Source organism: Merops nubicus, unplaced genomic scaffold (assembly GCF_000691845.1).
Source record: "Merops nubicus isolate BGI_N331 unplaced genomic scaffold, ASM69184v1 scaffold12977, whole genome shotgun sequence".
NCBI classification, from domain to species: domain Eukaryota; kingdom Metazoa; phylum Chordata; class Aves; order Coraciiformes; family Meropidae; genus Merops; species Merops nubicus.
Genome location: NW_008622370.1, coordinates 10,038 through 24,019, shown reverse-complemented (window position 1 = coordinate 24,019; position 13,982 = coordinate 10,038). Strand labels below are relative to the sequence as shown.

The 13,982-nt window shown below is 40.3% G+C and overlaps 1 protein-coding gene across 1 annotated transcript in view; it reads right to left on the bottom strand.

Moving 5' to 3' along the window:
• Positions 1-6,037: 6,037 nt before the first annotated feature.
• RIC3 (RIC3 acetylcholine receptor chaperone) overlaps positions 6,038-13,982 on the bottom strand; it is a 10,796-nt gene continuing 2,851 nt past the window's right edge. The window contains exons 3-5 of the mRNA XM_008944763.1: positions 12,802-12,895; positions 7,606-7,751; positions 6,038-6,531 (exon numbers count right to left, since the gene is read on the bottom strand). Of these exons, the coding sequence (XP_008943011.1) occupies positions 6,038-6,531; positions 7,606-7,751; positions 12,802-12,895 (734 nt within the window). The remainder of the gene's footprint in view (positions 6,532-7,605; positions 7,752-12,801; positions 12,896-13,982) is intronic.

Below are 13,982 nucleotides of genomic sequence, written 5' to 3'. Positions count from 1 at the left end.
AATTCATGAGGATGGCCCAGAACAAATACAAGGCTGCTGTGCAAGTGTCAGGAACTGAAAAGTTGCTCAGCAGATGACTTGCATTGGACCCCCTGTGTTTTCCTACGTAAAAACCCAGTGGGGCTAGATTTCATTCCTAACTGTATTGATCTGGAGATGGAGTCTGCTACAATGTAGGCTGAGAACACAACAATACTGCATACTGTTCATTCTGGTTAGGGCTACAGCAGTGGTGCTCAGTCTTAGAAGTTTTGTAACAGTCATCTGGAAAAGCTGATAGTGGAATACAGATCTTTATGCTGGGTTCTCAGGAGTTACTGAATTCAATGACACTATGGGAATTTTTTTTTTTTTGGTGGTGTTTTTTTTAAACATTTTTAAAAAAATCATTGGTTATTATATCTTTTGGGCTACACAGCACAAGTCCATGAGGATGCATTCCTATTTGGTATCACTTCAAATACTTTCTTGCAGGTGGTAGATGCTTTTCAGCTTCTTAGCAATCTGTGTTACTACAGTTTCCTTGTTTTAAGATCCATGAGGCTTTTTCTTCCCTCTGTAACTTTCTCTTGTTTCAAACATGTACAGGTTTTTCCACACTCCAGAAAGCCTAGTCAGTGAAACCTATAAAGTTAACATCTGTGAATTAAAGTGTGTTAAATCCCTGTGTATATGTTCTCATTTTGAAGTAGGGTGGCCTTCAATTCCAGTTGCATAATCCTCAGTGGGGATAGTCATCACCTTGCACTGTTCAAGGTTGTTGGTGAAGCTTAAAGTGCTGAACAGGTTTCTGACCAAGATACTTGAGAACATATGTAAAGGGACTCACTTTTCTGCATTCTCAGGGTGGCAATTATGACTTAGAGTACAGCAATTCTAACAGTTGATTCCCTGAATTGTACTTGCAAAGCTCAGCACCTAGACACTGGAGGCCATATTTCTGAAGTCCTTTTTTTTCCACTGCAGTGCTTTTCAGTGCTTTCTGATTTATTGCCACCTGTAGTATTAATTTAAGCTTCCTGAGAAGTGTGCTTTCTTCACTAGATTTTGAGGACGCCAGGGATCTGGGGACTGTATGCTGAAAGCAACAGCTTTACTACTACAGCAGAGCTTGATGCTAGGAGCAGGTTGTAAATGATGCCAGTATCACTAGGTTTATTTTTACAGTGCCCATCAGAGATATGCTTGTCTCTCAGAAATAATATTCCTTTCTCTTTCTCTTCTTCATTTATATCTGCCTGGATCTGGAGGATAAGAGCCCCTCTTAGCATTCATGCAAGCAGCCACCATACAAGAAAAACACAACAGATTTATTACAGATGGGTTTATCACTAAACAACACAGCTATAATGTGCTCACTGTTATCCTGCTAGGTGACAGTGCATGTGTTCTGTGTGCTGTTTCCCACCCTGGGTGCTCCAAAGATGTTCATGGAAGCTTAGCAAAGAAACTGCAGAACCGAAGCCATTAAGATACAGCTCCCCTCATACAGAAGAAATAGCTCCTCCTGAAGGCAGAAATGAGGACCTGTGGCTCTTTAAATGAATTAAACTTTCCATGTGTTTACAATGCGTATCAAAAGATAACACTTTTAAATTATATTTAATATAATATACTCACTATATTGAGCCATAAGTCCAGAAAAAAGAAAACCAACCAAACAAAACCATCTTGGCATCACCTAGAGCATGTAATGGACCTCAGTATTCATTGCTGGACTGTGGTAGGCACTGCTTCTGGGCATGGTCTTGGCAAGAGCTCTGCCCATACCACTTGTTTCTCCTAGACAACTTGATTTATGTGCAGATTTCTTCAACATGATGTTTTTACTCGTTTATTTCTATTTCAGGCCTAATCCAAAGCCTGCTGGTATAACTGAACGTGTCTTTCTCACTTCTGTTGTGTCTCCATAATATCACACTTGCATGTCTCTGCAAGAGTCTGGATGTCTGCTTCTCTGGCTTGGCTTAAAAGTGGGCTTATCAGTATCTCAGAAGTTGGGCACTATTGGCATGAATAATTCAGAAAATTTGATTTGGAAGGGAGGCCTAATTTTGCTCTTAACATACATCCCATGAAGCCTTGTTGACACTCAAAGGAGGATCTGAAACATCTGGTGAAGAAGTTGACCTTTTCTATTAAATATGCCATCAAATCCTGATGTCGTTCCTGCAGCTAAACAGGGTATTTAGAAGACCAAAACACTGGTAATAGCTGCCCCTGCTTTAAGGGATAATGCTGGATAACTGACCCTGCACAACAATCAGCAAATCACACAGGGACTTCCCCTACGAAACAAGGTCTACAGGAAACAAACCTCTCACAGTGGGCTACTGTAAAACATGTATGAAAAAAGACAAATATTGGAGCTTTGATAATTTTGTTAGTATCTTAAAAGTGTAAAATTCTTTTCTTGTGATTGAAACTAACAGTTGATTTCAAATAAAAAACTCCTGTACTCAGTGACAGGAACATAAGGTCATCTGGTGGTTATATACAAAGTACAAAGAGGAGCACACACATGCCCAGTAGGGCAAGTCTCTCAATATCAGGAGTGGGTTTATGACTTTCCCAGCGTTTTCTAATGTTATATGTGCAAACATTTATGCTGTGCACACACACACATTTTTATATAGTCTTAAAAATTTCCCTTGGTGATACCTGGGGATTGCTCAGTCTTCTTTCCCACTATTTACACGGACAGTATAAACCATGATATTAATTTGTCTTGGCATTAATTATTGCAAAATATCTCAAAAAAACCCTCTGTTATTTGACACACCTTTTAAAATAATTTTGAACAAGTGAAATATTTCTGTGGAAATGATTAAAAACAATTCTCTTAAATGCTCCCCATGAAAGAGTCTGTGTGTATTCCAGAGAGCCACCTGCTTTTTCCTTTTCCTTCGAGCTGACTGCAGTGGGCTCAGCCCATGCAGTGATTCGATCCATGGGTTGATCCCTGCCCTATCATTGCAAGACTCAGGCTATTGTTTCTCTATTTTGAACAGTTTCTTATACTCAAAGAGTAGAGGAACAAGGGAAAAAATAACTGTGGAGGATGTTTTGTAATTCGATGCATCTTTAGAAGTGTCTCAGCAAGTAAATGTTCTTGAGGTGGTTAATTTCTGAGAGTTACCAGTAGATGCTGAATTACTTTTGTATTTCCCAGCACTGTATTCATCCAACCAACGACAGTCTGAAAGAGCCAGTGTTTGGGAACAGCTGTAGAAATACCTCTTTTAGACTGTGTTGGGACTTTGTGAGCCTCTAAAGACAAATACACCTTTTTCCCTGACTGGTTTACTTAAACTTTAAGAAGCAGAAAATGTTAATTGCTACATGACTTTTTCTGTCCCCATAAAATGTAAAAGCAAATTAGCTAGGGGTTTTGGGGAGATTTTTTTTATTCCCACAGTAAACATCTTGTAATTAATCTCTTTGCCTTTTTAGATAAACCAATGATCTAGAGTAGAATTTACATATGTTAAAGTCTAGATTTCCTTTACATTATCTAGGGACTAAAGAGTGGAAACTCTCAAAAATAGCAAAACAAATGTCTTAATGGTGAGCACTAACATTTAACCAGTTGTTCTTTCCATAGTGCCTGTAGGATATTACAAGACTGTCATGACCTGGTTGTAGTCGGGCATCTCATTTTTGTTCAGACCTAAATGGAGTTTTAGGTAAACCTGCAAGAAGGTGCTTTTCCAAAGTAAATTTTTTAAAGAAACTTTTTGGTATTCTGTAGTAAATATGTTTATTTACCAGTATGTGCAACAACTTATTTCTGTATTTTCACATAATTCACCTTGGGTGTATCACAGAGGTTCTGGAGTTTGTCAAAACAGAACACTTGAGTTTGTTTTTTTTTCTTTTTTTTTTGAACTATTATGTCTTTTCCTACCCAACATTAGAAATAGTTTGATAAGTTACCTACAGTGTATGGAGGTTATTTAACATAAGGAGCTTTTTACCAAAAACTGATGAAGCTCCAAAGGTGAGAAAAATCAGGTGACTGGACAAATCTTTCCAGCTGTATTTGTGCATGGGTTGCACTGTCTGACCTGCTGTTGCATTCATTTGCTTTGAAATATGTGGGTGGTACAAAAACACTTAAAAAATAGATCATTTTCTAACTCTTACCTGGCTTTGTGATACATAAGGGTTGAATCAATATTTTTATTAGGACGTGCAAGTAAAAATCATTTAAATAGAGGATTATTGAACTAGACTGTTCTGTGACCTCAGAGTTAATCGTAATATTCTTAGCTGGAAAAGGAAAGAATCCAGCATATGAACACTAATGGCTAACGCAACGAGTTAGGTCATAAACTTCTTACACATTCATCTGTTGTCCAAATACTATCTGATAACTAATCCTCTTTACAGTATTTTTAGGACCAGCACTGATCTTATACATCATTCTTTTTTTTCTGATGCCATGGAATGCCTGAAATGATCTGTAACCGTTAACAAATATCCAGGAAGAAATAAGCACTTTTGTGGGTTTTTAAATCTAGTTTTTTGTTGGACTATTTAATATAACCAACACATGTGCTATTTCTTTTACTTTTAATATAAAGTATACCCATTTAATTTGCTAGGTAGGAAACACTGCACATGAAGGAGCATGTGCTTTTAATAAGCCTGGCTTGCTTCCACTGGGTGTCCACCTGACCACTTAACATTTTTTTCCGAAGTCCCAGGTTTGCTGATGTTCTGACCTACAATTTTGATTTACTTATTTAATAGAAGTTTTTTGAGAATCCCTATTTTATTCACATAAGCAGAATGCTCTCTGCTAATAATGAACAATCAATCATTAAGAAAGGTGGACACAGCTCTGAGCTGATCCTTTTCTAAAATGTTTATCTAAGTCGACATTTCTGTTTCAGAGGGGGGAAAGCTGAAGCAAAGAGCGACAAGGATGTGTCATATAAACAGGAGGAATATCAGTCTGAAGGCTGCTGGCAAGCTGCTGTGCAAGGTATGGCTGGTTACATTCAGAGAGCACTTACTGGTGCCAGGGGTGGGGTGCTCCTGCAGTGCTGGGTGCTCCTGCGACGCCCCTGCTGTGGTGTCACGGAGTAGTGGTGCCAGGGCAGCCGTGCTGGAGGTGGATCCAATTCTATTCTTGATCCATGAGTGGACCCATCTCCACAGGCTACCACATGCCCCCAGCTGAAGCCACCTCCTCTTCCTCTGTGCTTCCTGCAGCCACACGTTTTCTCCCCCAGCACGTAAAGATGGGCAGCCACCCACTTTGCTCTTGGACCCTCTTGATTCCAGGCATCCTTGGAACCTGAGGCCCTCAAAGCTCGGCAATCCACACTCATCTGGGAGTTCCTCCAAGATATTTCACCATGGCTATGGCAAAGACAAAGAGCAACTCATCACACTACAGTCTTGTTCATACTCTTCCTGGAACACAAAATAGATTAGGCAGGTCCTGCAGCATGGAATAAGATGGGAGATGGGCTGTGGGCTGGGGTAGCTTATAAGTTTTATGGATTGTAGTGACAACAGTTTCTTGGGTTTACAGCCGCAATGACACGTTGATAAAGAGTCATGTTCTGCTGATCAGTTAACATTCAGGCTAGAGAAAGAAGGCTTAGTTTCTCCTCCAGCATCCCAGTCATCTCATAAATACATATGGATTTGATTAATTTTCATAACTGGTAGCACATATGTTTTTGAGAAAGTCAGATGAGACATTTGGTTAACTGTGGGATGACAAAGGGCAAAACCAAGGACTGTTGCTTCAGAACTGGAAAAGCAACAAATACAATTATTTGGACTGGAGAAGAATCTGCTCCAAGCAAGGACAAGCTCCACTGGCAACGTCATGGTAAGCCATGACAAGACTGCATGAAAGAGGGCTTCCAGTTCAGGTAGCTGATTGACTGACTGGTACCAGGGGAATGAAATCGGTACAAGGAGATGAACACAGAGGAGTCTTGACTGGAACAAAACCTACAGGAATGACAGTTCGTGACCTCCACCTTCACCAGCTGGATAACATCTGCTATTGTCCCTATTCCTCAGGTCCTTTCATGTTGCGCTTTCTCAGCGTGCCCGTTTCAGCTGCATCGCCGGCTTTCTGCTTTCTCAGTGCTGCATTTTCACCTTCTGACTCCACAGACAGGTCCTCTTGGGTTGACTCCTCTGCTTCGCTGCAGCTCTCAGAGTGGAATCCAGCATTCTCTGCTATGACAGCAGGATCATCACTCTTGTAACAACAGCAGCACTCTTCAACGCTTTGGCTGTGCTGAAGGTCCCTCTCCTCCTCACTGGTGCCAGTTAACTCATCCTTTTTCTGCATGAAATCATGGCTGGCTCTTCCCTTGGTGAGATGAGATAGCAGGGCTTCATTGCACAGATGCTCCTCATCTTCCATGCCCTCCATTCTTTCTGCCAGCTCCTCTGCAGAGGGCTGGCTCAGGTCAGGGTAGTCTACAAGGATTGTGTCCTGTTTGCGCTTGAAGCAATCGGAACTATCATAGACAGGATAGGTCTCTTCTGGATAACCTGAGGAATAAATGACAGGCAGTTCGAAGTGTTACCAGCACTTAGAATTAGTACTGACTTTAGAACAGCTCTTGGCACTGCCAGTACATGTCATATTTAATGCCAAGTATAGTCACAGTATTAAATCCATGGCGAGGCTCTGCAAAACATGGCTTCTCGGGAGATGACTGGAAAACTCCACTGAGTTTTAGGGAGCCAGGACATCAACCCTGGCTTCCAGGGGTGAACATCTGAGCTTTGATGAAAGCTATGTGAGCGAGCAGGTGAAAATTGCATGCCTTAGATCTTTAAATAGATCCTTCTATTCTGTTTCCATCTACAGATTGACTGATTCATGTTTTGAAGACTTCTGCTATAAACAGCATTATTTATACAGTTGAAAAAACAGCTCTGTCAGTGACTTTGCATTTTGTTTTAGAAATTGCATCATGAACTTGACTTAAAGCTCGAGGCCACTGTTTACGCTTTATATTTTGGATCATTACTGAAAGCTTCTTAAAAAGCAAGGAATTAGGTCTGCATTTAAAATTATGATAGCAGCTCAACTAGGATATCTTGGAAACATTTATGTAACAAGTAAACACCAAGGCACTGAAAGGACATTAAAATAAAGAATTTTTAAAGGACAGTCTTCCTGGAGTTGCCTTTTAAAACACTGGAGCAAGCAAAGAATGACTACTCAAAAGTAAAAACTGTAAGTTATCCTAAACATATTGATTCTGCTTTCCAAGAGTTTTATGATTTTACATGAAATCTAACCCAGCAAACAAAGGGAAAGATATGAACTTCCAGCAGCCAGGACCCAGCAACAGGTGGAGCATACATCAATATTCATATGCCAATTTTGGCAGCAGATAGTGTAGCATTTACAATAAAGGAAATGCTGGATGCCTCAAAATCCATTTTCTTTCCATTATGGTTGGGAAAACAAACCACCTTTTGCAAAGTTTTGAACACTGACTTCTGAAAAGGAAGGACAAAGTTAACAAAAAAATAATGAAAGTTTCTGGGACTGTAAGTAATCCTCATTCAGTTCTCCTCCTCAGGGTAAGGGTAGGAAGGGCTCTTGCTTACCTTCCCAGTCCTCCATGTAAGGAGCTTCTTCAGCTTCCTTCTCAGGAGAGATGCCATCGATGAATTTTCCTTCTTTCATAACTCTAGTAATTTCTCTGAGTTGCTGCAGTAACCTTTTTTCCTGGTCTGTTGTAACATTTTTAGTCCTGCTAGAAAAAATTAGACACTAGAATTCAGTCCATTACTACAAACTGTTACCAGAGTTTGAACCCAACTGTGTGGCCCATCCCAGCAGCACAGTCTGAAGAAACCTGTCTGCTGGTCCACTGGATTTGGTCACTGTTCAACATCTGCATCTGGTCTGCACCTCAGCTCGCTATAAAGGTTTATCCATTTATCCAGAAAGCCTGCAAAAAAAGGTCAAGGAAGGCAGGTACAGGCAACGTGAGAGCAAGGCAAAAGCAACACAGGAGTTATGGTACAAAAGACACTACAGAAAGTTCTGGTCTTTAAAAGACTGGTAGGTGAGACTTAGAGGTCCATGATTGTTTGAAGCACTATAAGAAAATGTAATTCGGAGCCTATGCTACATTTAAAGCAACTTGTAGGGCTGATCAAAATGTCTCAGACAGACATTAGTCTCAAGAGTCTAATGATCCCTAATTAGGACCATTACAGGTATTAAATTTGCAAAGTCTCATTAAGAAATGTCAGTTGGACAGATCATCATGTTATTATAGCACCAACAATGCTGCCTGACAGGGAGGTGAAGGGAGAAGCAGGAAGGAAGATTTAAAAATTAAAAGATGCTACATTTAACTTTAACTTGCTCTTTAGAACCAGAGGGAGAGTGGGAGAGCACTGAGATTTTTATCAGATTAAAAGCAAACTATAATTTTAACTGGTTCTACACTGCTGGTTCTAGTAATTACTACCACTCAGGTAATACAATTACTTAACTGTTCTAAGAAAAATGCTTCCAACAGATAAGATTGTTTTTTCATTACTTTCTCTGGAAAAAGAAGTAGTCTCCTAACAATCTTATGGACAAAAAAAAAAAGAGAAGTATTTGGAGGGTGGTGATCTGAGGTCTACTAACTCACTCAGTAGGTCAGAATAAGAGATACTGGCTGTACTCAGGGGTGAAGATGGTTCTGACATGGTTATGCTTGTTTCACCTTGAGCTGAAATTTGTTCCTGAGCAGGTGTTTGTGTAAGTGCCACTTCAGCCCCCTCAGGGGCCTGAGGCACTACTCTGGTGCTCTTGGATCCTGCCATGTTTGGGGCAGGACCTATTGCCCTTAGCTACTTGGAGAGGGTGGCTCTGGGCATGCACAGAATGCTGAACTGTGGTAGGTGAGGTCAGACAGATGACCTCTGGTGATCTCCAGCCCATCAGATGGACAGATAATCTCCAAGATTAGACAGCTGCTCAGTGAATCTCAGGGGTGAGATAGGGAGAGGGGAGCTGGAAACAGATTAATGGGTTTTGATTTCAGTGATTAGTATCCATCTTTGTTTCAGGTACCTGAATTCTCATGAACTTGAAAAACAGCAGCATCCATCTTCAGTTTCTCCTCCTACTAATTGTTGCAACTAGAGCAGCACTTTAGCAGGTACTTTGTGCTACCCTACGTGTAGGGGAATGATGGTGACACGATAGTTACTCTGCTGAAGGCAGCAGAGTCATGCTAGTTTAAGGCCAAAAAGATGAGCATCACAGAGCTGGTTTGTGCTGGCCCTGGGCTAGGTCTCGTGCACAGCTGCACACACAGCTGTCTGCAGCTGAACTTACCTCAGCAGCAGTGCCACTGGCTTCAGTAGCAGTGATTCAACTGTTTGACTGAGAGAACAAAGCTAAACTTCACTTCTCTGCACCTCCCTGTGCCATTATTTTTCCTCTGTGTGTTTGTAGCTCCAGCACAGCTATTACTTTTCACAGTAGCAATGCTGATGTTTTGTGGAGTCCCACCAGTGCTCGCTAATGGGTACAGTAAAAGATTCTTATTCTTACACTGAGATCAGAACATTTCCTGATGAACTATCCTGACTGCAGTGAAAGGCCACAATCTAAGATGGTATCTCAGGCATGTCAACTGGTATTCTTTTGCTTATGATCTTAAAATAATCATTATTAACATGCAGCTATAGCCCCAAAATGGCATCCCACAGAGTACAGCCTTTCTCTCTCTCCTTGCTCTCTCCACACACCCTCTGCCCCATTTTCTCTGTTTATGGTAAAAGGTCAGTTTTTTAAACTGACAGCCTGGTAAATAGGATTTTTAGAAACAGGTAATCGAGCTCCATTATTTCTAGCTCTTACCTAATTACCTGAAAGTGGCATTTTTTTTACCAGAGAGTAAAATTGTATAATACTCCCATTGAGAAAAACTAAAAGTACTCTTCAATTCAAAGTGGTTCCAAAATAACAAATTTTACAGACAGCGTTGAAAAGAATATGGGTAAGACATCTGTAAGATTAGGTAGGGGAACCTTCTGTACCCATTGTACCACTGTCCCAACACTGCAGCACTGCTAAAAGCCTGGGGAAAAGCAACAGGCATGCTTTTAATGCAGAGAGCCCTATATAACCATCCATCAAGTCTTTATTTCTGGATAATCAAATTCCCAGCAAGGCTCCTCTCTGCTGAGAGATATTAGACTTTAAAGGTCTACATTTAGAAACTGAAGATTCTGAGGTCCCCTTAGTGATAGGATGTGATGATAAATAACAAAACTGTAATTTAAATTTACAACCTGTTGAAAAAGAAGCTGGGAAGAGTGACAGATTTTCTCAGAGATCTGAGCCATTGTATCCTCAGGCACTATGCGCTCCCCAATTAAGTGTGTGCGTTAGGTGACAATTATCTTTGTCCATCTCTTAGTTTAGATTTGGTTGTGTTGCTGAGGACCTGGCCAGGCAGTTCCTTCTTCCTCTTGTTGCTAGCCCTTGCCAATACATGCTCGACCTTATTAAAAGTATCTGCACTTGTACTTTTTGATTGTTTTGCATTTCTGCAAGGGGTCTTCTGTACTTAAAGCTGTAGCAATTCCAACTGGTATGCTGGTTTAAAGGAGGTCTCCTTGGTTGGTAAAAACCAGATCCAAGTTTTTGCCTGCCTGCCTTCTACATCACAGGGCTGGGTAATACTAACTATCCCATTGGAGAAAACCATCTAAAGGTACTGAGAGCTCTTCCAGCCTCACTGCACTCGAGTGCTTTTGAAGGAACACAGAAATGAGCAGGACAAGCCACAGAAGGAAAACAACATGTACACCTACTACAGAAGAAAGCAGAATAAAATCACATAGCACAGTATATATTATTCCTTTGGACAGGATTTCTCTCTATGGTACAGCATAATCTGAGAATAAACTGACCTTCCAAACTCCTCCAGATTTCACAAGCAATGTTTTGGGTTTTTTTAAGAAAATATACAAAATTAGATTGCCTTTGGATTCTAAGAATTCCTATCAGAAGGAGAAAGCCAGGATGAATCCTGGAGGAGTTCAGCAAGGAGGAGAACACTCCTGAAGTACAGAGAGAGGACAGCAAGGCTGGAGCTCAGACCTCAGCACTGTTACCAACACGGTGTGTTATGGTGATAGAGGGGCTTGTGACAATGCAAAACCCATCCTTTGGTTTGGTTAAGAATACTTCACTTGGCAGGCTGGGAGTCACTTTGTCATATCTAGTATAATGGGCCACGCTCTCACCGAGGGTCTTTCAGTTTAAATTTGGGACCAATTTTTTATTTCTCTGACTTTTCTGTTAAAAGGATTTCTGTTTAACTCATATTAATAAATGGAGCTCAAGTAATTTTTGCTGTCTTCCTCTTTCCTTTGTATTTAAATCTATCACCATCCAGATTAAACACGCTCAGCCCTGTATTCTGTGCTCTAATTATACTTTGTAACCATACATTTTATTTTAAGACATTCATCCAGCATTACTGAACCTAATGAGTATCACAATGTAGATTAAGAAAGCTTCAAAGTCGGGGTTTATTTGAAAAAACAGCTACTTGCTCCATCTAGAGGTGCTTTCCCCCTTCTCTTTAAAGAGGCCACATACCAAATTCTTTAGTAGATTCAGATTCTGATTTCCCCTGAGGCCTTCAGATCCATCTATATAAATAGTTCGGCTGGACAAAGAAGGGAAGTTCTACTAAATAGAGGCCCCGAGCCAATAACACAGAGTGGAACAAATACTTGATCAGACCCTAAACCCATTTTCTCAGTAAAAGAATATCCTATCCTCAGTGTCAGCACAGTATGTGGGCAGCTCCTAAGCCTATTTCTAGCAGCTTAAAGGTACATGCAGAGCATTGCACTAGCTCTCCAAAACAGAGAGGAGTAATAGTCAAAATAGTATCCTTCTGTTCCACTAACAAAACCAGGGCAGCTTAGGGGCTCTCCTGCTGGAACCTGGCCTTGGCACCTCATCTTGCTGAGCCAAGTGCCACCTTCATAGTCATGATATTTAAATTTCCAAACATGGCAAAAATGGTCCTATTGATGTGTTGCTACACTCCTTATGAAAAACATAGTCTTGTTTGCAGGGTTTCTTTACAGTGTAGAATAGTGGTCTCAGATTTATAGTAAACAATAATATTTTCTTAAATTCTGATTCTTCTTTTTCCTTTTATGTTTGAAGCAAAGGCATGGATTTACTGGTTACAGGGTGGAACTAAGTTATGGAATGAGATTACTATAGAATTCTGCCCTTAAAGAAATATTTTATGGATATTCTAAAAGGCCTTTACAGAGATTAAAACAGCACTGCCGTTTAGAAAAATAATCCATAGAATAGGAAAATAATATAAAATCATTCAGGATATTACTTTGGTAACATAAGACAGGTTATCCATAGAATAGGAAAATAATATAAAACAAAAGGGCCTCTTAGGAATCATGCAGGATATTACTTTGGTCACATAAGACAGGGTTAGGAAGTTTAAATGTAGATGTTTTATTTCCTGTTTACAGATACATGGTACTACCTTCCAAATAACGCCCCGTACAAAGGGGAGGGGAAGGAGAGATGCTTTTCTGTTTAAGGAAAATGAACTTGGAAAAAAGTATTTATTTTAGATATAGACACTGAAAAGAGAAAAAGTGCAGAACAAGAATTGTGATGTGCAAATTCTAGAGTTTTTAGTAAGAAAAATGCTATTTTAGTGTAGCCAGTGTAAGAAAGTTTAATATCTAATCAGAGCAGGTGCTCTCTTTAAAATGCAGTAATTTGAAAGATACCTGTCACAGTTAGGTCCCACTCTGTTGATTAATTTTTCCATAGCTTCTTCTGTCTCTCTCAGTTTTTCCTGGAGTTGAGTGAGCTCGTAGTCAGCTGTAAAACAAAATCCCAAGATCTGTAGATCGGAGCTTTGAAAATGTGTGTAGGCCCCACTATCCCAGGTAGCATATGCTGTACCAAACCAGACTGGCTGTGAGGAAACTAGAATATGCAGCTTAAGGAGTTCTACCAACTTCTCATGGTAGAAGAAGGTGAAGACTATTGCCAGTGGTAAGAGGACCCACAGGAAGCACCTTTCAAAGGCTCCTGAGCAACTTCCCAGTTAGCAGAGTGAGTGCACCACTGGAAATGCCCTAGAGATTAAAATTAGGGAAAAGAAAATATCTTCCTTTTCTCTTTCTTTCTTTTCTTTTTCTTTCTTTCTTTCTTTCTTTCTTTCTTTCTTTCTTTCTTTCTTTCTTTCTTTCCTTCTCTCTTTCTTTCTTTCTCTCTTTCTTTCTTTCTTTCTCTCTTTCTCTCTTTCTTTCTCTCTTTCTCTCTTTCTTTCTTTCTTTCTTCTTTCTTTCTTTCTTTTCTTTCTCTCTTTCTCTCTTTCTCTCTTTCTCTCTTTCTTTCTCTCTTTCTCTCGTCTTCCTTTATTCAAAGGAAACTACAATGATTTACTGACTACTCCAGAATTAATAGTTCTTATGGACCTTTCCTGTTAAGTCCTTGGGAACAGAGACAAAAAGTCACTTGAGCATTTTGTAGCAAGTCTGAGGTTTGAGAAACCACATCTTTATCAAAGACAATAAAGTTCACAGGCTTGCTGGCACCCACCCCTGCACAGGTGAGCCAGGGCCAGCAGGTCAGCCATGCTGACTGGGATGAACAGCAGCCAGCCATGCTGTGTCTCTGACATGGCATTTCCACAGTTGCACTTTTTTTATAAAAGAAATGTCTATAGTGGAACAGTAGCACACAGGCATGCGTGCAGGAACACCTATACTGGCTTTAATTTAGGCAAAAGTTTTAACATTAAAGATGCAACAGCATGGATGGCAATGAAAATGTTTGAGCTGCTTGTTTGGCTTTTGTAGCTCACGCTCAAAGTCCTGTAGCTGAGCCCTTGTTGTTCCCCACCCCAGCCCAAAATGAAACCAGCCTGGTTTCCCAAGTGCTCAGCTGCTAGAGGCACACC